The sequence below is a fragment of the Camelina sativa genome, chromosome 12, assembly GCF_000633955.1.
Source record: "Camelina sativa cultivar DH55 chromosome 12, Cs, whole genome shotgun sequence".
Taxonomy (NCBI): Eukaryota; Viridiplantae; Streptophyta; class Magnoliopsida; order Brassicales; family Brassicaceae; genus Camelina; species Camelina sativa.
Window position 1 is genome coordinate 14,602,906 of NC_025696.1, and position 23,114 is coordinate 14,626,019.

Below are 23,114 nucleotides of genomic sequence, written 5' to 3' on the forward strand. Positions count from 1 at the left end.
TTGCCAAAGATCTGGAAGCTTGAAGAGAGGGTTGAAGGTGCTGATTTGGGACAGGACACTTTTCAGTTTAACTTTCAAACCGAGGAAGATCTTCAAGGGGTGCTAAGGAACGGTCCTTACCATTTCGATAACTGGATGTTATCATTGGTTCGGTGGGAACCCATCATCTCCGATACTTACCCTTCTGCTATTAACTTTTGGGTGAAAGTTTCAGGGATCCCAATGCACTTTTGGGAGGCTGCAACACTCCAGGCTATTGGTAAGAAAGTAGGAATTCTCCATGATGTAGATGAGGAATCTGGTAGCTTGTTTGTCACTATAAATGGGTTTAATCCACTCATTTTTCACCTGGTGGTTCCGTTTAATACTGGTGATGAGGTGGTGGCCTCATTAGAGTATGAGAAGCTCCTTGGTTTTTGCAGTCACTGTTTCAGGCTGACACATGATGTGAAGTTCTGTCCAGAGCTAAGCAAGAATGAGGGGGGTCGTGGTCCATGGAATAAGCCATTGGTAAAACTGATTGTTCAACACTTTGAAGGGGCCTGGGAAAAGCCAAGGAAGTTTGCTAAGTGCTCATTGGATTTTAATTCAGAGGTAACCAGAGATAGGAATTATCAGCAGCAGCGTATTGGTGAGAGTTCAAAGAGTGGTTTCAGATATCAGGCAAAGAATCAGGGAGATATGGGTCAGCAAAGGGTTTCTGGGAGATATACGGAGGGCAGAGAGGGTCCGGGTAATNATTGAGAAAGAAGAAGAAGATCGAGGGTCTAACAGTGAGGGACGAAAGAGATTTGTGAAGAATGAAGAAGACNCAGAGAGGGTCCGGGTAATGTTATGGTCCAACAAGCACGATCGCATCCTCCTAGGAAGGGGAATGGACCGGCCTGGCCTAAGCCTTTGTATCAGGCGAAGCAGAATAATGTTTTGCAGGTTGGGGGTGTCCTTGAGCCTGAAGTCCCTTTGGCTGTTGATATGGTGGACCGAGAGAAGGATGCAATGATGGAGGATGCTATTGGGGCTAGTGGAGGAGACAATGAGGCTGGTTTNCAAGCTTAAGATATTTTCTAGGGTTTAGTGAAAGATTGGTTTAACTATGGTTAGATGTGTGGTTTATTCAAAAAAAAAACAATTATCGATTCTTAAAAAAACTGTTTAGTGATGTGGAAAATCAAAAATAATGTGTATTATAATTTGCTGATGTGTATTTTTTTTTAATTTTTTTATTCAAAATCGAAAAACAAAACCCAAGGGGTAAATTGTAATTANATGAGGGTCAGGCTGACGATACTGCTGCGGATGATGAGGATGCTCAGGCGGATACAGAGAAGGGTGTGTCAGAGACCGATGATGACACTCCACAAGGTACCGTTTCACTCTCTCCTTCCCTTGTTATGGATTTGGGGCATGTTAATAAGGCAATGAAAAAGATTGAGTTAGGAAATTCTAAGGTTGTCAAGGTAAAGAGAGCTGGTCTCTCGGCCTCTAAGGGTGGTAGGGATAAAAGACATGTTGTAGCTATAGCTTCGNCACCCAGATCACTAAACATTTGAGTAATTTTCAAAAGATTTATAAATATAAGTAATAAACCAACTTTTGGATAACATTTCAGGAATTCTTTATTGGTTGGATCTACCGGTCGAAAAGATAGTAAGTAAGCAAAGGGTTCGGATCTATTTATCGGTTGGATCTAATGATGGTTAATAAATCGTGTCACCAACTTGGAAGTCTCATCGTCACCGGTCGGAGTTGGCTTGATGGGTTACATAGGAAACGAGATGAATACAGTGCCGTGCCTAGGGATCTAGAGGCCTAAGGCAAATATTGAAGATTGTGGACATTTTTTTTTTGGTANATGAAGAAAGGGATGGTGGCTCTCCGAAACCGCCGGCTCAAACGTGAAGATCATGAGTTGGAACTGTCAGGGNAAATTTGAAAAACAAAACTTTAAAAAGCATTGTAAATAGAAAAAGCCTCTAATAAATGTTTAAGTAATAGTATATTTGTAGAATGTAGTTTTGGAATATTGACCACTCACAAGGTAAAATAGTGTGAAATATTAAGATNGAACTATTTAAAGGATTTGTGGAAGCAGAATAAACCAGATGTCTTATTTTTATCAGAAACAAAAAAATGTTTTTCCTATTTATAAAAGTTTCAGAATAATTTTCGTTATCAGCATTTGTATATGGTTGAACCCTGTGGGTCTAGCGGTGGTTTAGCTATTTTTTATGATAATAATATAAAACTTGAAGTTCTTTCTGCTTGTGATCGGTTAATTGATGTTCAAGCTTTTTTGGGATCTCAAATCTTTTTTNAGTGAATAGAAACCTAATTACCTATCTTTCTTTCCAAGTAACCCCGATAAAAAGTTAATAATACATTTTATATGATTTGCATGGATCAGTAGAGATTAACCTGACGTTGTATATCCCGAATGTGTTTTGCGTGTTGATACTTTACTTCCGGCGGTGCTGAGCAATGCCGGAATGCTGACGTGTACAAAAACATACGTCGGATTAGTTTTGCCTCGATTCTTGATACCGATTAACCAAGAACGAATACATGTCACGAGCAAGAAATAATCACGATTATGAAACTCAAAGCAAGAGGCTTTTTAATTCTTTTACTAATTGGATTTTTATTTCAACAAGTATTCAAGTTCGGAGATTTGAACTATCGACTTAATATGGCAGACAGTGAAGTAAGAAACCTTGTCGCACAAAAACGATGGGATGAGCTCAAGAACAGTTGTCAGGTTCGGTTCTTGATTATTTTTAGTTTTGATTTAGTACTTTGTTAAGTTTATTTTCATAAGTTAATAAAACAAAATTTCAATTTAACTTAACAGTTAATTAGAGAATTATGATCGAAGAGGGCATGTTAATTGATGGATGGAGAGAAAGGACCGTTTAAATTCCCTCCGATCTATAAATACTAATTTGATTCCGATTGTTAGGCAGGATAAAATTTAAGGAGAGAAGAAGAGAGCTTCTGCTTGGTAAGTGACTAAAATAGAACATTTGAAAATTTAAGGTGCCATTTTAACGGTTACAAAACTTAAGTGATTCTTCAAAGAGTTGTTTTTCTTTTTCTTTTGGTGTGTGTGTTATTACCAAGTGTGATAAAATGTTATGGCTGGGAAAAGGAGAAAGACTAGAGTGTTAGAAGAGATTGGAGACAAGAATGTCCGACCGGCCGGTGACTTCGATATTTAACGTTGGAGTTGAAGTTTTTGATCACCGGAAACTTCAAAGAGCGAGTTTCTGTGATTTTATTTCTTTTCCTATATACATGGGAAGATTTGTTTTTGGGGGTTTGATTTTCTTTTTCTTGTAATGTAAAATGTAATCATTTTTTTTTTCTTTTGAATAAAATGTCAAATTGTATTCGGAAAGAAAATTATAACTGTTTTTTTATTGATGAAATATCATTGTAAAATTTTAATGCTAAATTTTAATTTTAGAGATTACATGATATATATTTACATTGTTCTTATTTTAAAAGATTCATCTCCAAAAAAATTCTCTCTGATAGCGATTGCAATGGCGATTATGGTTTCGTTTTGAATGATTCTTGACGGCGGTTCACGGGATGTGTCTCGGTGGCTTCTACGCGGGTTTTTGGATCGTATCGATGGAGATTTACGATCTCTATGGCCTTTAATGGTGGTGAATCAGGATCCGGTAACAGGGGATTGGGGAGAGAGGGATCTCTTTCTCCGGAATCTGCGATTGGGTTTTAGGCAAATTTCATTGTTTGTGAGGATTACGATATGCTTAGATTTGGCTCTGGCTTTTTGGGGATTCGATTGGGGTTTGAAAGGGTGGTTCGGATGTGAATTTGGAAAGAGGGAGATTCGGATTTGGATTCTCTTAGTGGGTCAGCAAGTTGGGATTTGGAAGGTGAGGGATCTCGATCTTCTGATTCCGCAATCGGCCGCTTGGTTGTCATCACCGATTGTGAAAGATATGATTTCGTTGGATTTGATTCTGGTCTTGTGGGGGTTTGCTTATCGTTTTATTGGGCGATTCAAGTGTGACAAAGAAACTAGAAAGAGGAAGATTTGGTTTCCACTTGTTTCGGGTAAGCAAATATCGTATTTGTCTCTGCTTCGAGATTTTCTAGCTGGCTTCAGGATTTTTCATTTATTGGCGATAGTGGTTTCCATTTGTGGTCATTGGGTATATATTTGGCTTTGTGTTGTGTTCGGCTACATCATCTCACCTTCTTCTTTCTTTATCCGAGCTTCAATTTTCTTACGAGACACAGTTGATTTCAAGTTGTTATCGTGGTGTGTTTTCGTGACTTCAAGGGTTTCTTATACGTTTTCTGGTTTTGTTAAGGTTGTTATGGCTCAAATGAATCTCAACAAAGGCAAGGCGGATTTGGTCAGAACAGAGACGGTGAAAATCTCAAACTCTCTGATGGCTCAACGTATTCAGCAGTTCTCTCTCACTCTCATTGGGAGATTGATGAACCCGATGGTCCAGCGTATGGAATCTCTGTTGGCTAACTTGCCAAAGATCTGGAAGCTTGAAGAGAGGGTTGAAGGTGCTGATTTGGGACAGGACACTTTTCAGTTTAACTTTCAAACCGAGGAAGATCTTCAAGGGGTGCTAAGGAACGGTCCTTACCATTTCGATAACTGGATGTTATCATTGGTTCGGTGGGAACCCATCATCTCCGATACTTACCCTTCTGCTATTAACTTTTGGGTGAAAGTTTCAGGGATCCCAATGCACTTTTGGGAGGCTGCAACACTCCAGGCTATTGGTAAGAAAGTAGGAATTCTCCATGATGTAGATGAGGAATCTGGTAGCTTGTTTGTCACTATAAATGGGTTTAATCCACTCATTTTTCACCTGGTGGTTCCGTTTAATACTGGTGATGAGGTGGTGGCCTCATTAGAGTATGAGAAGCTCCTTGGTTTTTGCAGTCACTGTTTCAGGCTGACACATGATGTGAAGTTCTGTCCAGAGCTAAGCAAGAATGAGGGGGGTCGTGGTCCATGGAATAAGCCATTGGTAAAACTGATTGTTCAACACTTTGAAGGGGCCTGGGAAAAGCCAAGGAAGTTTGCTAAGTGCTCATTGGATTTTAATTCAGAGGTAACCAGAGATAGGAATTATCAGCAGCAGCGTATTGGTGAGAGTTCAAAGAGTGGTTTCAGATATCAGGCAAAGAATCAGGGAGATATGGGTCAGCAAAGGGTTTCTGGGAGATATACGGAGGGCAGAGAGGGTCCGGGTAATGTTATGGTCCAACAAGCACGATCGCATCCTCCTAGGAAGGGGAATGGACCGGCCTGGCCTAAGCCTTTGTATCAGGCGAAGCAGAATAATGTTTTGCAGGTTGGGGGTGTCCTTGAGCCTGAAGTCCCTTTGGCTGTTGATATGGTGGACCGAGAGAAGGATGCAATGATGGAGGATGCTATTGGGGCTAGTGGAGGAGACAATGAGGCTGGTTTCTCCGTGAGTTCTGATGATCTCCTTGAGGATGGGGAATACCAGGAGGATGAGGGTCAGGCTGACGATACTGCTGCGGATGATGAGGATGCTCAGGCGGATACAGAGAAGGGTGTGTCAGAGACCGATGATGACACTCCACAAGGTACCGTTTCACTCTCTCCTTCCCTTGTTATGGATTTGGGGCATGTTAATAAGGCAATGAAAAAGATTGAGTTAGGAAATTCTAAGGTTGTCAAGGTAAAGAGAGCTGGTCTCTCGGCCTCTAAGGGTGGTAGGGATAAAAGACATGTTGTAGCTATAGCTTCGCCTGGTAAAAGATTATTAGCTAAGGCTCTATTGTTGAAAACTGCAGGTGATGCTGCAAAGAGTAAAGGGATTGCCAGGCCAAGCCAGAAGAAGTCAGAGGGTGGCAATATGGGAGGAGGAACCCGCAAAATGAAGAAAGGGATGGTGGCTCTCCGAAACCGCCGGCTCAAACGTGAAGATCATGAGTTGGAACTGTCAGGGCATTGGTGCGGATCTGACAGAGAACTATTTAAAGGATTTGTGGAAGCAGAATAAACCAGATGTCTTATTTTTATCAGAAACAAAAAAATGTTTTTCCTATTTATAAAAGTTTCAGAATAATTTTCGTTATCAGCATTTGTATATGGTTGAACCCTGTGGGTCTAGCGGTGGTTTAGCTATTTTTTATGATAATAATATAAAACTTGAAGTTCTTTCTGCTTGTGATCGGTTAATTGATGTTCAAGCTTTTTTGGGATCTCAAATCTTTTTTATTACTTTTTTTATTACTTTCTGCAGGTGGTTTGGGACAAATTAATTCAAATTGGTGCTATTCGGCAGGATCCTTGGTTTATGATTGGTGATTTTAATGAACTTATTAGTAATCATGAAAAATCGGGAGGCGCGATAAGACCGGCTTCATCATTCCTTCCGTTTATCTCAATGATTAGAGAATGTGGGATGTTAGAGTTTCCGTGTTATGGAGATTCTCTTTCATGGCGAGGTAATCGCTACAATAACCAGGTGGTCCGTTGTAGGTTGGATCTTGCTTTAGGAAACGAAGATTGGCATACACTCTTTCCGTGTTCGCGGGTGGATTATTTGGAAATGATAGGATCGGATCATCGTCCTATATTAGCCTCTTGTGCGAAAGCTGAGGGACGACGTTTTCGTCAATTTCGTTTCGACAAGAGGTGGATGGGGAAAGACGGGTTTTCCGGAGCTGTGGAATCGGGGTGGAATCGTACTAAAAATTTCAGGATACCAATGTTTGTGGATAAAATCAAAAATTGTAGGAATTCTATTTCATGGTGGAGGAAGCAGAATGTTCCGAATAATAACACTCTTATCTCTTCTCTAAAGACGGCTTTAGAGGATGCTAAAAGCGATGATTCTATTTCACAAGCGGAGATTCACATTATTGAGAAGAAGTTAAAGGATGCATATCATGATGAGGAACTGTATTGGCAATAGAAAAGTCGAAAATTTTGGTTACGGGTGGGGGATAAGAATACTAGTTTCTTTCATGCATCTACTAAACAGAGGAGGACTAGGAATAAGATTGTGGGACTGTTTGATTCAGAGGATGTTTGGGATGAATCGAATGAAGGTATGGAGAGGATTCGTCTGATTACTTCAATAAGCTATTTGCTCAATCGGATGTGAGTGGTATTTCAGAAATGGTTCAAGCGGTCAATCCTTTTATCACCGAGCCTATGAATCGGGAGTTAACTAAGGATATATCAGAGATAGAAGTTCGTAAGGCCTTATTTGCAATGCATCCGGAGAAAACCCCGGGTCCGGATGGGATGACCGCATTTTTCTTTCAGAGGTTTTGGCCTCACCTTAAAGGGGATCTGGTTGCTCTCGTTAGGGATTTCTTTCGGACTGGGAAATTTGACCCCAGAATTAATGAAACTAATATTTGTCTGATCCCAAAGGTTGATGTGCCTAAGAGGATGGCAGAATTCAGGCCTATTAGTTTGTGTAATGTGGGNAAAAAATTCTCTCTGATAGCGATTGCAATGGCGATTATGGTTTCGTTTTGAATGATTCTTGACGGCGGTTCACGGGATGTGTCTCGGTGGCTTCTACGCGGGTTTTTGGATCGTATCGATGGAGATTTACGATCTCTATGGCCTTTAATGGTGGTGAATCAGGATCCGGTAACAGGGGATTGGGGAGAGAGGGATCTCTTTCTCCGGAATCTGCGATTGGGTTTTAGGCAAATTTCATTGTTTGTGAGGATTACGATATGCTTAGATTTGGCTCTGGCTTTTTGGGGATTCGATTGGGGTTTGAAAGGGTGGTTCGGATGTGAATTTGGAAAGAGGGAGATTCGGATTTGGATTCTCTTAGTGGGTCAGCAAGTTGGGATTTGGAAGGTGAGGGATCTCGATCTTCTGATTCCGCAATCGGCCGCTTGGTTGTCATCACCGATTGTGAAAGATATGATTTCGTTGGATTTGATTCTGGTCTTGTGGGGGTTTGCTTATCGTTTTATTGGGCGATTCAAGTGTGACAAAGAAACTAGAAAGAGGAAGATTTGGTTTCCACTTGTTTCGGGTAAGCAAATATCGTATTTGTCTCTGCTTCGAGATTTTCTAGCTGGCTTCAGGATTTTTCATTTATTGGCGATAGTGGTTTCCATTTGTGGTCATTGGGTATATATTTGGCTTTGTGTTGTGTTCGGCTACATCATCTCACCTTCTTCTTTCTTTATCCGAGCTTCAATTTTCTTACGAGACACAGTTGATTTCAAGTTGTTATCGTGGTGTGTTTTCGTGACTTCAAGGGTTTCTTATACGTTTTCTGGTTTTGTTAAGGTTGTTATGGCTCAAATGAATCTCAACAAAGGCAAGGCGGATTTGGTCAGAACAGAGACGGTGAAAATCTCAAACTCTCTGATGGCTCAACGTATTCAGCAGTTCTCTCTCACTCTCATTGGGAGATTGATGAACCCGATGGTCCAGCGTATGGAATCTCTGTTGGCTAACTTGCCAAAGATCTGGAAGCTTGAAGAGAGGGTTGAAGGTGCTGATTTGGGACAGGACACTTTTCAGTTTAACTTTCAAACCGAGGAAGATCTTCAAGGGGTGCTAAGGAACGGTCCTTACCATTTCGATAACTGGATGTTATCATTGGTTCGGTGGGAACCCATCATCTCCGATACTTACCCTTCTGCTATTAACTTTTGGGTGAAAGTTTCAGGGATCCCAATGCACTTTTGGGAGGCTGCAACACTCCAGGCTATTGGTAAGAAAGTAGGAATTCTCCATGATGTAGATGAGGAATCTGGTAGCTTGTTTGTCACTATAAATGGGTTTAATCCACTCATTTTTCACCTGGTGGTTCCGTTTAATACTGGTGATGAGGTGGTGGCCTCATTAGAGTATGAGAAGCTCCTTGGTTTTTGCAGTCACTGTTTCAGGCTGACACATGATGTGAAGTTCTGTCCAGAGCTAAGCAAGAATGAGGGGGGTCGTGGTCCATGGAATAAGCCATTGGTAAAACTGATTGTTCAACACTTTGAAGGGGCCTGGGAAAAGCCAAGGAAGTTTGCTAAGTGCTCATTGGATTTTAATTCAGAGGTAACCAGAGATAGGAATTATCAGCAGCAGCGTATTGGTGAGAGTTCAAAGAGTGGTTTCAGATATCAGGCAAAGAATCAGGGAGATATGGGTCAGCAAAGGGTTTCTGGGAGATATACGGAGGGCAGAGAGGGTCCGGGTAATGTTATGGTCCAACAAGCACGATCGCATCCTCCTAGGAAGGGGAATGGACCGGCCTGGCCTAAGCCTTTGTATCAGGCGAAGCAGAATAATGTTTTGCAGGTTGGGGGTGTCCTTGAGCCTGAAGTCCCTTTGGCTGTTGATATGGTGGACCGAGAGAAGGATGCAATGATGGAGGATGCTATTGGGGCTAGTGGAGGAGACAATGAGGCTGGTTTCTCCGTGAGTTCTGATGATCTCCTTGAGGATGGGGAATACCAGGAGGATGAGGGTCAGGCTGACGATACTGCTGCGGATGATGAGGATGCTCAGGCGGATACAGAGAAGGGTGTGTCAGAGACCGATGATGACACTCCACAAGGTACCGTTTCACTCTCTCCTTCCCTTGTTATGGATTTGGGGCATGTTAATAAGGCAATGAAAAAGATTGAGTTAGGAAATTCTAAGGTTGTCAAGGTAAAGAGAGCTGGTCTCTCGGCCTCTAAGGGTGGTAGGGATAAAAGACATGTTGTAGCTATAGCTTCGCCTGGTAAAAGATTATTAGCTAAGGCTCTATTGTTGAAAACTGCAGGTGATGCTGCAAAGAGTAAAGGGATTGCCAGGCCAAGCCAGAAGAAGTCAGAGGGTGGCAATATGGGAGGAGGAACCCGCAAAATGAAGAAAGGGATGGTGGCTCTCCGAAACCGCCGGCTCAAACGTGAAGATCATGAGTTGGAACTGTCAGGGCATTGGTGCGGATCTGACAGAGAACTATTTAAAGGATTTGTGGAAGCAGAATAAACCAGATGTCTTATTTTTATCAGAAACAAAAAAATGTTTTTCCTATTTATAAAAGTTTCAGAATAATTTTCGTTATCAGCATTTGTATATGGTTGAACCCTGTGGGTCTAGCGGTGGTTTAGCTATTTTTTATGATAATAATATAAAACTTGAAGTTCTTTCTGCTTGTGATCGGTTAATTGATGTTCAAGCTTTTTTGGGATCTCAAATCTTTTTTATTACTTTTTTTATTACTTTCTGCAGGTGGTTTGGGACAAATTAATTCAAATTGGTGCTATTCGGCAGGATCCTTGGTTTATGATTGGTGATTTTAATGAACTTATTAGTAATCATGAAAAATCGGGAGGCGCGATAAGACCGGCTTCATCATTCCTTCCGTTTATCTCAATGATTAGAGAATGTGGGATGTTAGAGTTTCCGTGTTATGGAGATTCTCTTTCATGGCGAGGTAATCGCTACAATAACCAGGTGGTCCGTTGTAGGTTGGATCTTGCTTTAGGAAACGAAGATTGGCATACACTCTTTCCGTGTTCGCGGGTGGATTATTTGGAAATGATAGGATCGGATCATCGTCCTATATTAGCCTCTTGTGCGAAAGCTGAGGGACGACGTTTTCGTCAATTTCGTTTCGACAAGAGGTGGATGGGGAAAGACGGGTTTTCCGGAGCTGTGGAATCGGGGTGGAATCGTACTAAAAATTTCAGGATACCAATGTTTGTGGATAAAATCAAAAATTGTAGGAATTCTATTTCATGGTGGAGGAAGCAGAATGTTCCGAATAATAACACTCTTATCTCTTCTCTAAAGACGGCTTTAGAGGATGCTAAAAGCGATGATTCTATTTCACAAGCGGAGATTCACATTATTGAGAAGAAGTTAAAGGATGCATATCATGATGAGGAACTGTATTGGCAATAGAAAAGTCGAAAATTTTGGTTACGGGTGGGGGATAAGAATACTAGTTTCTTTCATGCATCTACTAAACAGAGGAGGACTAGGAATAAGATTGTGGGACTGTTTGATTCAGAGGATGTTTGGGATGAATCGAATGAAGGTATGGAGAGGATTCGTCTGATTACTTCAATAAGCTATTTGCTCAATCGGATGTGAGTGGTATTTCAGAAATGGTTCAAGCGGTCAATCCTTTTATCACCGAGCCTATGAATCGGGAGTTAACTAAGGATATATCAGAGATAGAAGTTCGTAAGGCCTTATTTGCAATGCATCCGGAGAAAACCCCGGGTCCGGATGGGATGACCGCATTTTTCTTTCAGAGGTTTTGGCCTCACCTTAAAGGGGATCTGGTTGCTCTCGTTAGGGATTTCTTTCGGACTGGGAAATTTGACCCCAGAATTAATGAAACTAATATTTGTCTGATCCCAAAGGTTGATGTGCCTAAGAGGATGGCAGAATTCAGGCCTATTAGTTTGTGTAATGTGGGTTACAAAATTATATCGAAGGTTTTGTGCTTCCGTTTAAAAAAGATTTTGCCCTCGATTATACCGGCCTTTGTGTCTGGACGGTTAATTACAGATAATATTCTGGTGGCACAAGAGATGTTTCACGGTTTACAGACCAATAGGATGTGCAAGTCGGATTTTTTGGCTTTCAAAACGGATATGAGTAAGGCCTATGACCGAGTAGAATGGAATTTTCTGAAGGCGGTCTTAATAAGGCTAGGATTTGATTCCCGATAGATTTCTTGGATAATGTGGTGTGTGAGTTCGGTCTCCTATCAGGTGTTGCTTAATGGTCAACCACGTGGCTCCATTTTGCCAAAACGAGGCCTGCGACAGGGGGATCTTTTATCCCCTTATTTGTTTATTTTGTGTACAGAGGTGCTGATTGCTAATATAAAAAAGGCAGAGAGGGAAGGAAAAATATCAGGCATTAAGATTGCCCGGGATTCCCCCCCTATTTCTCATTTGTTGTTCGTGGATGAAGAACAATGTTCAACGGTTATGGATGTCATAGGCAATTATGGTAAAGCATCCGGCCAGGAGGTAAATTTAGATAAATCATCGATCATGTTTGGTAAAAAGGTGCCTGCAGAGGTCAAGGACAAGGTTAAATCTGTCATTGGAATTTCCAATGAAGGGGGAATGGGCTCCTATTTGGGATTCCCAGAGAGCCTTAGTGGTTCAAGAGTCCAAGTCTTCGGTTACGTTCGGGATAGGATGAACGACCGGGTTAATGGTTGGACGGAAAAATTTTTATCTAAGGGAGGAAAGGAAGTTTTATTAAAGTCGGTGGCCTTGGCCCTTCCTACGCATGTTATGTCCTGTTTCAAACTTCCTCAAGGATTAACATCCAAATTGACGAGTGCTATTTCCAATTTTTGGTGGAGTTCTGATGGGAATGATCGGGGGCTCCACTGGGTGGCTTGAGATAAAATGTGTAAAGATAAAGCTGAGGGAGGATTGGGATTTCGGGATTTGGAGATTTTTAATGATGCTTTATTGGCTACAATTTCCGAATTCTTTGTTTGCTCAAGGTTTTAGGAGTCGATATTTCAGGAACAAGCATCCGTTAATGGCAAAAAAACCATATTCTCCCTCCTTTGGATGGAGAAGCATTTTCTCAACTAAAAGTTTAGTGGAAAAAGGAGCCCGATGGACGATTGGCTCAGGGTTCAATGTATCGGTTTGGCGTGATCCGTGGATCCCTGACCAACACCCTCGACCTGCACAGGGTAGGGGACAACATTTGCACCCAAATTTAATGGTAAACCATTTGATTAATCCTCGGACTAAAGAATGGCATTTACCTATACTTTAGGAATATATGGATCCGGAGGATATTCAACATATTCTTAGTTTGCCAATTAGCAAATCTTTTAGGCCAGATAGATTGGTATGGCATTACACACAATCGGGTCGGTATTCGGTTAAGTCAGGTAATAAGGTAGCTCAAGATATGAAGGCTGAAATTGAGGTTGGTCCCAATGTTAATGCCCTGAAGGCTAAGGCATGGGACCTCCCGATACCACCTAAAATCAAACACTTTTTCTGGCAGATCGCCTCGGGTTCCCTTCCGGTGACAGTGCGATTAGCCTCCCGGGGAGTTAATTGTGACACGATATGCAAGCGATGTGAATTAGAGGAAGAGTCTATTAATCATACCTTATTTGAGTGTCCTCATTCACGTCAGGTTTGGGAGAGGATTTTTGATGGACCTGACTTGGATAAATTTCCAGTTGGTTCAATCTATTCGAATTTAGATTTTATATATGGCAAAGGTTTAGCTCATATGGCTTTAGGCACTACTCATAGCTCGATCCCATGGTTGGTCTGGTTTTTATGGAAGGATAGGAATAACAAAGTTTTTCAAGGACTACAATCAGAGCCAATGGATATTATTAATCAGGCTTTACGTGACCAATTGTGGTGGAAGGAATCACAATTAACCACAAGGGTTGATTCCGTTTCGACGGATTCGCTGATTACGCTGGAGTCGTTAATTCATTGTCAGGTGGATGGCTCGTGGAAAGCCTCAGAGCCACATTCAGGGTTAGGCTAGTGGTGTGGTGATGGTGAGAATCAGACTTTGGTAATGGGTGCCAAATGTCAGCGTCGTAGTACATCCCCACTTCATTCAGAGTTAGAAGCATTATTATGGGCGATGGAGTGTATCCGTTCCAGAGGGATTGATTGCCGGCGATTCGAGATGGATTTTGCAGAGTTGCTAGCAATGGTGCAAGTTCCGGAGGAGTGGCCGGCCTTCTCAACGCTTCTGGAGGAGTTTCAGGTGCTTAGTGCTTCAATGCCTCTCTTCACCCTTATCAAGATCCCAAGGACGTCCAATGTGAAGGTTGATTGCTTAGCTCGTTCTTTTAGAGATTTAGTTTCTGAATCGTCTTTTGTAAACACTTTTCCTCCAGTTTGGGCAACCAATCGAGGAGTATTATTGACATTTAGGAAATTTGTTTATTATATATATATTTTTAAGGAAAATTTCAAAAATACATCCTTTTCAATACCATTTTCAGAAATATCATTTTAAAACTTTATTAAAATAAATCTTCTCAGAAAATTCTCATAGTTTGATTACATAAACTAAAATCTATATATACATTTTCCAAGTACAACTATGAAATAAATCCTCAACTTGCCACTTATTTACAAGACTGCCATTGAGTTAATTTTTAAAAATAAAAAACGGATTGGGCTCGAAATTAAACATTACTAACAGATCAAAGTCCAAGCCCATTTTATTTATACATCTTGCTGACCCAAACTTTTTCAAGACCTCAACAAAAAACAATGATCAAGGTAAGAATTATGTAGTGTATAATTTCTATTTGTTAAAAAAATAGTTTAATTGTTGACTAAATAAAATTTAATGAACATTAAGGATATATATAATAAACCACACCATATAGTATATGGAAAATATACACTACATAATTATAGTTAATTCAACAAATACATAACATATTATAATAAAAATATATAATACATAACAATATATAATACATAACATATTATAATACATAACATATAATAGTATTAAAAATATATTTCAACTACATTGTAAATAAAAATACAAAAAAACAAAAAAAGATGAGTGCAGTTTACTAAAATAATTATTATGAAAAATAATGTTATTTTTAAATTATTAACCCGCGGTCAAACAATAGATATACACAATAGGAATTATACAATATATTATATTTTTAACTTATAAAATCTACAAAATATAAAACAAATTAGTTACATATATATATATATAGAAAATTAAATAATTAAATTAATTTATGTATCCCTTAACAAACTATAATTCTGTGGTGTACCGCGGGTGTATATCTAGTAAATTAACATAACTAATACAACTATACGCGCATATGCGCGGGATATTATCTAGTTATGAAAAAGAATGAAGTTCTAGATGAGGATGTTATTTTTTTTAATCAGTTTTTAAATTTATTTTTTAGTTTTTAGATTTTAAAAGTTTTAAATTTTGCTATTAGTTTTTTTTATAAAAAATCTCAAAAATGGTTTTTGGTTTTTAAGAAAAATTAACCTTAGAATTTGTTACTGGGAAAATTGAGCCTTGCTTAGAAGCCTGTTGAGGGCCTTGAATTCTTAATCAGAACTTGATAGCCTTCAAGGTCGAGCTATTTTATTGGTCCCGGCACTTGGAAATATTATGATTAGTCGATTTTTATATATTACTATTATTTTATTTATTTTAAAAGGAAAACTGTGATGACAACAATAATTATGACACGTCATTAACTGAGGGTATAGCTGTTCGTCTTACTTTCCTTAAAGGTAATTATCTATATATACATTTTTAAAATATATTTCAATTTATTTACATAATTAATTTCTAAAAAAATGCATAAAAAACAATAAGTAAAATATGAAAATCAATTTCGATTATCTTCGTAATATATAAAAATCGAAAAATCAATTATTTTCCTAAAAACTATATTGATTTTTATTTCCTAAACCAATTTTGGTTTATACTTACAGAATTTTTATATTTAGCAATATATTCCTAAAATATCTTTAAAATTAAAAGATCTCTTTTAAAAAAAAATAAACAATCTTATATTCTACATAGTCAATTTCAAATTTATTAATTAAAAATTATAATTTTTATAATTTTTATAAACTTAAAGAAAATAGAATTCTAAATAAAAATTATAATTTTTTATAAAGAAAATTCTAAATGGATATTATTATTTTTTATAAAGCAAATTCTAAATGAAAATTATTATTTTTATATACTTAAAGCAAATAGAATAACAAATATCTCAATGTTATTATATAAAAAAAATTATAATTTTATATTTTATCCAACATAATTTTTTTTGTTAATTATAGAAAACCTGGAAAAAAACATAAAATCTATATAAAAGAATTCAGTAATACTCAAAAATTTAATATTATACATTCTATCAATATTAAAATACTGTACATATCTAATTAATTCGATTAAATTATGATTATGTAAAAAAACAAGTTATCATAGTATACTGCGGGTTAAATCCTAAAATTAAAAATTGAAATATAATTATACAATTTTAACTCTAATTGTAAAAAACAAATGCAACTTAAATTTTTGTTTTTAATTACAAAAGAAATTGTCCTGCGGTGTACCGCGGGTAAAAATATAGTTGTTCTTTTGTGTTCTGTTGGAAGAATGGGCTTTGTTTTTTTTTTTTTTTTTTCATTTTTATTAAGATTCCACACAATAATAATATTGATTCAGTAATTTTAAAAGGATGATTCGAATTATAGACTCTCTAGTGATTACTGACTATTAATTTCATGGTTAAGCAGGACGCTTATATTATGGCTGAGTCACTTTTGTCTTTCGGCGTTCAGAAGGTTTGGGACCTCCTTGTCCGAGAATCTGAACGACTTCAGGGAGTTAATGACCAATTCGACGAACTCAAAAGGGATCTAAACTTGCTTAGATCCTTTTTGGAAGATGCAGATGCTAAGAAGCATGCAAGTGCATTGGTGAGAAATTGTGTTGAAGNTGGATTTTGCAGAGTTGCTAGCAATGGTGCAAGTTCCGGAGGAGTGGCCGGCCTTCTCAACGCTTCTGGAGGAGTTTCAGGTGCTTAGTGCTTCAATGCCTCTCTTCACCCTTATCAAGATCCCAAGGACGTCCAATGTGAAGGTTGATTGCTTAGCTCGTTCTTTTAGAGATTTAGTTTCTGAATCGTCTTTTGTAAACACTTTTCCTCCAGTTTGGGCAACCAATCGAGGAGTATTATTGACATTTAGGAAATTTGTTTATTATATATATATTTTTAAGGAAAATTTCAAAAATACATCCTTTTCAATACCATTTTCAGAAATATCATTTTAAAACTTTATTAAAATAAATCTTCTCAGAAAATTCTCATAGTTTGATTACATAAACTAAAATCTATATATACATTTTCCAAGTACAACTATGAAATAAATCCTCAACTTGCCACTTATTTACAAGACTGCCATTGAGTTAATTTTTAAAAATAAAAAACGGATTGGGCTCGAAATTAAACATTACTAACAGATCAAAGTCCAAGCCCATTTTATTTATACATCTTGCTGACCCAAACTTTTTCAAGACCTCAACAAAAAACAATGATCAAGGTAAGAATTATGTAGTGTATAATTTCTATTTGTTAAAAAAATAGTTTAATTGTTGACTAAATAAAATTTAATGAACATTAAGGATATATATAATAAACCACACCATATAGTATATGGAAAATATACACTACATAATTATAGTTAATTCAACAAATACATAACATATTATAATAAAAATATATAATACATAACAATATATAATACATAACATATTATAATACATAACATATAATAGTATTAAAAATATATTTCAACTACATTGTAAATAAAAATACAAAAAAACAAAAAAAGATGAGTGCAGTTTACTAAAATAATTATTATGAAAAATAATGTTATTTTTAAATTATTAACCCGCGGTCAAACAATAGATATACACAATAGGAATTATACAATATATTATATTTTTAACTTATAAAATCTACAAAATATAAAACAAATTAGTTACATATATATATATATAGAAAATTAAATAATTAAATTAATTTATGTATCCCTTAACAAACTATAATTCTGTGGTGTACCGCGGGTGTATATCTAGTAAATTAACATAACTAATACAACTATACGCGCATATGCGCGGGATATTATCTAGTTATGAAAAAGAATGAAGTTCTAGATGAGGATGTTATTTTTTTTAATCAGTTTTTAAATTTATTTTTTAGTTTTTAGATTTTAAAAGTTTTAAATTTTGCTATTAGTTTTTTTTATAAAAAATCTCAAAAATGGTTTTTGGTTTTTAAGAAAAATTAACCTTAGAATTTGTTACTGGGAAAATTGAGCCTTGCTTAGAAGCCTGTTGAGGGCCTTGAATTCTTAATCAGAACTTGATAGCCTTCAAGGTCGAGCTATTTTATTGGTCCCGGCACTTGGAAATATTATGATTAGTCGATTTTTATATATTACTATTATTTTATTTATTTTAAAAGGAAAACTGTGATGACAACAATAATTATGACACGTCATTAACTGAGGGTATAGCTGTTCGTCTTACTTTCCTTAAAGGTAATTATCTATATATACATTTTTAAAATATATTTCAATTTATTTACATAATTAATTTCTAAAAAAATGCATAAAAAACAATAAGTAAAATATGAAAATCAATTTCGATTATCTTCGTAATATATAAAAATCGAAAAATCAATTATTTTCCTAAAAACTATATTGATTTTTATTTCCTAAACCAATTTTGGTTTATACTTACAGAATTTTTATATTTAGCAATATATTCCTAAAATATCTTTAAAATTAAAAGATCTCTTTTAAAAAAAAATAAACAATCTTATATTCTACATAGTCAATTTCAAATTTATTAATTAAAAATTATAATTTTTATAATTTTTATAAACTTAAAGAAAATAGAATTCTAAATAAAAATTATAATTTTTTATAAAGAAAATTCTAAATGGATATTATTATTTTTTATAAAGCAAATTCTAAATGAAAATTATTATTTTTATATACTTAAAGCAAATAGAATAACAAATATCTCAATGTTATTATATAAAAAAAATTATAATTTTATATTTTATCCAACATAATTTTTTTTGTTAATTATAGAAAACCTGGAAAAAAACATAAAATCTATATAAAAGAATTCAGTAATACTCAAAAATTTAATATTATACATTCTATCAATATTAAAATACTGTACATATCTAATTAATTCGATTAAATTATGATTATGTAAAAAAACAAGTTATCATAGTATACTGCGGGTTAAATCCTAAAATTAAAAATTGAAATATAATTATACAATTTTAACTCTAATTGTAAAAAACAAATGCAACTTAAATTTTTGTTTTTAATTACAAAAGAAATTGTCCTGCGGTGTACCGCGGGTAAAAATATAGTTGTTCTTTTGTGTTCTGTTGGAAGAATGGGCTTTTTTTTTTTTTTTTTTTTTTCATTTTTATTAAGATTCCACACAATAATAATATTGATTCAGTAATTTTAAAAGGATGATTCGAATTATAGACTCTCTAGTGATTACTGACTATTAATTTCATGGTTAAGCAGGACGCTTATATTATGGCTGAGTCACTTTTGTCTTTCGGCGTTCAGAAGGTTTGGGACCTCCTTGTCCGAGAATCTGAACGACTTCAGGGAGTTAATGACCAATTCGACGAACTCAAAAGGGATCTAAACTTGCTTAGATCCTTTTTGGAAGATGCAGATGCTAAGAAGCATGCAAGTGCATTGGTGAGAAATTGTGTTGAAGAGATCAAAGAAATTGTTTTTGATACAGAGGATATAATCGAAACATTCCTTCTAAAGGAAGAGCTTGTAAAAATAAATAGCATCAAGAAGAAATGTTTGAGAGGACTTTCTTGCATTAGAATGGACCATAGGAAAATTGCTTTAGATATGGGAGGTATAAGTAAGAGAATCTCCAAGGTGATTCGTGATATGCAGAGTTTTGGAGTGCAACAGATGATTTTCGATGGCAGCAAGTATTCAAATCCTCTACAAGAAAGAGAAAGGGAGATGCGAAAAACATTTCCGAGCAATAACGAAAACGAGCTTGTGGGGTTGGAGGAGAATGTTAATAAATTGGTTGGCAATTTGGTGAAGGAAGATAGCATTCAAGTAGTTTCTATAACTGGGATGGGCGGTATCGGTAAAACTACACTTGCTCGACAAGTTTTTAATCATGAAATGGTTAAAAACCATTTTGATGGCGTTGCGTGGGTGTGTATTTCGCAACAGTTCACACGGACATATGTGTGGCAAACGATCTTGCAACAGCTTAGTTCAAAACATGATAAGCATGTAGAGACAAATATGAATGAAGAAGACCTCCAAGAAAAGCTCTTTCAATTGTTGGAAACTAGAACTTCTTTGATCATCCTAGATGACATGTGGAGAGAAGAAGATTGGGACAGAATAAAGCCTGTGTTTCCACCCAAAAAAGGTGACATATTATGCTTCATCTTATATTCTACATGTGTACGTAAGGCTTCGATTAAGATCAAAATTTAGAACATGACAAGGCATACCCGAATGATATGATTTCGTTTTGCTTAAATGTTAAAATGTATTATGCAGGATGGAAGGTACTACTTACTTCACGCAACGTGAACGTTGGAATACATGCAGATCCTACGTGTGTCACTTTCAAACCAGGATACCTAACCTCTGATGAAAGTTGGACACTTTTTCGAAGGATAGCATTTCCTAGGAAAGAGACAACAATGGGTAAAGTTTTAAAGAAATGCATATAAAAGACTCTTTTAATTTCTGCATCATGTCTTGCTTTTAAAGCCCAAATTCATGTTGATGTTGTGTAGAGTTTAAAGTTGATGTCGAATTCGAAGAGATGGGTAGGCAAATGATAAATCATTGTGGAGGATTACCATTGGCTGTTAAGGTGTTAGGAGGGTTGTTAGCTTCCCAACACACATTAAGTGAGTGGAAAAGGATATCTCATAATATTAAATCCAACATTATTGGAGAGACTAGCTTCAATGACAGAAATATCAGCTCTGTTTATCATATTTTGTATCTGAGCTTTGAAGAGCTGCCTATTTATTTGAAGCACTGCTTTCTCTACCTTGCCCATTTCCCAGAAGATCATCCAATACGGGTTTGGGATTTGTCCTATTATTGGGCAGCAGAAGGAATACCAAGACCAATGGTTTACAAAGGAGCAACCATTGAAGAGGTCGGAGATGGATATGTAGAAGAACTGGTCAAGAGACACATGGTTAAACGAGATGTTAGTTACTTGGGATTCGAAACATGTCACATGCATGACATGATGAGAGAAGTTTGTCTACGTAAAGCTGAAGAAGAGAATTTTGTACACGTGGTTGATACTACAAACTCTCAATCTCCTTGTAAATCTCGGAGGATGGCGGTACACTGGCTTGATGAAACATATGATCCAGAAGCAGAGTTGGTGAATCCAAAACTTAGATCTCTCTTGTTTATCTGGAACCAGGTTTCTGGTTCTCATGCGGGATCAAGTTTATGGTTTACGAGGCTACAATTGATTAGGATTTTAGATCTCTCTAGAGTTGATTTTGGAGAGGAAGTACCCTCTAGCATTGGAAAGCTCATCCACTTGAGATATTTGAGTTTATATGATGCAAAGTTAACTCATCTACCTTCTTCTATGCGGAATCTGAAGCAGATGATCTATTTCAACCTAACGACACGTAGTTCGCCCTACATCCCTAATATCCTGAATGAGATGCGAGGATTGGCATATCTTTCTCTTCCGCGGACGATGCATGATAAGACAAAGTTGGAAATGGGTAATCTAGTCAACATGGAGATGTTGGTGAATTTCTCAACAAAGCATAGCAGTGCGAAAGATCTTCAAAGAATGACAAAGCTACGGCATCTTGTGCTTTATAACGATGGCCAAGGGTGTACTAGAGAAACTCTAGATTCATCTATCCCAAGTGAATTGAGATGCTTTGGATATTATAAGATCGACGATAAAGAGATGGATGGGTGTTGAAAGATGATTATATTCACTGGGTTACAATCATAACTCTAGTACTTTGCTGATTCATAGAGCTGAGACATGTCATTCGTGCACTAGTATACAATTCTCTTTGTGTTTGTCTTTTATTCTGTTTGGCTTGAATTCTATAATCTTTATCTCTGTATGTAACTTTGTAAGTTTATAACTTTGCTAACTGCTTTGAATTTGTGACTATTTCCTGCAATGACCATAAATTATATTCACTCCACTATTCATGGTTAAAGATGGAGGACCTCCTTGTTACAAAGGAAGCCTTTTAGATGGCCATGAGTTTATAGAATGACAAAGTTTGTATTTGAAGAATGTGTGAAATAACAAAAAATAGCTCTCTTTATGAATATACTTAGGAAAATAACTCAAAACCTAAGACTCTCTCAAACACACAATCTCTCAAACTCTCTCAAGGTTCTATATGTTATGTCATAACTCGACATACATATATATATAAACACCAATCCTAGTTCTACTAGGAAACACCAATATCCTTTAGATAACACCAAATAACCTTGAGACTTATCTTATTCACTAATCATATCTCGATTAGGAATCCCCTGTTTTTCTATCTTAAGTTCACTTCAAACTTAAACCAACATACTCCTCCTTAAGCTTGAACTCCAAAGTTGTCAAATCTTTAACTCCCATAAACTCTCTCATTTTCTTGAACTTGTTTCTTCCCAAAGCCTTTGTAAGTATGTATGCTTTCTGTTCAGTCCCTGCAACATGTTCCACTTCTACTTGTCCGTTCTCTACGCATTCTCTTATAAAGTGGTACCGTCGATGAATATGTTTGCTCTTTCCATGAAAAACTGGGTTTCTTGTCAAGGCAATAGCTTATTCGTTGTCAATACGAATGATAACCCTTTCAAGCAAACTCCCAGTAATCTCAGCCAACAAATCTTGTAACCAGATTGCTTGCTTAGTAGCTTCTGTACCAGCCATAAATTCTGCTTCGCACGATGACATAGCAACAACATCTTGCTTCCTTGAACACCACGAGATTGGACTATCACCGAAGTAAAAGATGTGACCATATGTGCTTCTACTATCAATAGGATCAGCATTATGGCTACTGTCACTGTAACCAATTAGCTTAGGCACCCTCGATCTTCCATAAGATAGACCCAAGCCAACTGTCCCTTTCAAGTAATGTAAACACTGTTTTAAAGCCACACCATGAGACTCTCGCGGACTGGACATAAATCTGCTCAAAATACCAACACAAAAGGAGAGGTCGGGTCTAGTATGAAGTAGATATCTGAGACATCCAACTCGCTTTCGATAGACTGTTTCATCGATCTCCCTTTCGTTCTCTGCTCTTGATAGTGTTAACTCTGTTTCCATCGGTGTATGAACAGAGTTGCAGTTCTGTAGTCCTGCTTCCTCCAATATCTTTAACGCATAGCTTCTTTGATTAAGTGTTATACCTCCTTGATGTTGCTCAATCTTGATCCCGAGATAGTATGATAATCTGCCTAGATCGCTCATTTCAAAAATGCTAGACATCTCCTCCTTAAACCTTTTAATAAGCTCTAGACTT

The 23,114-nt window shown here is 36.7% G+C and overlaps 3 protein-coding genes across 3 annotated transcripts; all 3 read left to right on the forward strand.

Annotated features, from left to right (window-relative positions):
• LOC104733519 lies at positions 3,506-6,104 on the forward strand. Its single transcript, XM_019233815.1, has 3 exons — positions 3,506-4,083; positions 4,344-5,610; positions 5,821-6,104. The coding sequence occupies exons 2-3, from the start codon at positions 4,350-4,352 to the stop codon at positions 6,027-6,029; spliced, it is 1,470 nt and encodes a 489-aa protein (XP_019089360.1). The 5' UTR covers positions 3,506-4,083; positions 4,344-4,349; the 3' UTR covers positions 6,030-6,104.
• Positions 7,488-10,060, forward strand: LOC104733521. Its single transcript, XM_019233816.1, has 3 exons — positions 7,488-8,039; positions 8,300-9,566; positions 9,777-10,060. The coding sequence occupies exons 2-3, from the start codon at positions 8,306-8,308 to the stop codon at positions 9,983-9,985; spliced, it is 1,470 nt and encodes a 489-aa protein (XP_019089361.1). The 5' UTR covers positions 7,488-8,039; positions 8,300-8,305; the 3' UTR covers positions 9,986-10,060.
• Positions 18,077-21,785, forward strand: LOC104731739 (probable disease resistance protein At1g59620). Its single transcript, XM_010451218.1, has 4 exons — positions 18,077-18,084; positions 19,102-19,996; positions 20,131-20,280; positions 20,373-21,785. The coding sequence occupies exons 2-4, from the start codon at positions 19,114-19,116 to the stop codon at positions 21,548-21,550; spliced, it is 2,211 nt and encodes a 736-aa protein (XP_010449520.1). The 5' UTR covers positions 18,077-18,084; positions 19,102-19,113; the 3' UTR covers positions 21,551-21,785.

Bases quoted from the DNA above. Each gene is read 5' to 3' on its own strand.
- LOC104733519 (XM_019233815.1), top strand. From the start codon at position 4,350: ATGGCTCAAATGAATCTCAACAAAGGCAAGGCGGATTTGGTCAGAACA. The intron at 5,611-5,820 runs GTACCGTTTCAC...TGAAAACTGCAG, and splicing joins CGATGATGACACTCCACAAG to GTGATGCTGCAAAGAGTAAA.
- LOC104733521 (XM_019233816.1), top strand. From the start codon at position 8,306: ATGGCTCAAATGAATCTCAACAAAGGCAAGGCGGATTTGGTCAGAACA. The intron at 9,567-9,776 runs GTACCGTTTCAC...TGAAAACTGCAG, and splicing joins CGATGATGACACTCCACAAG to GTGATGCTGCAAAGAGTAAA.
- LOC104731739 (XM_010451218.1), top strand. From the start codon at position 19,114: ATGGCTGAGTCACTTTTGTCTTTCGGCGTTCAGAAGGTTTGGGACCTC. The intron at 19,997-20,130 runs GTGACATATTAT...TGTATTATGCAG, and splicing joins TGTGTTTCCACCCAAAAAAG to GATGGAAGGTACTACTTACT. The intron at 20,281-20,372 runs GTAAAGTTTTAA...GATGTTGTGTAG, and splicing joins TAGGAAAGAGACAACAATGG to AGTTTAAAGTTGATGTCGAA.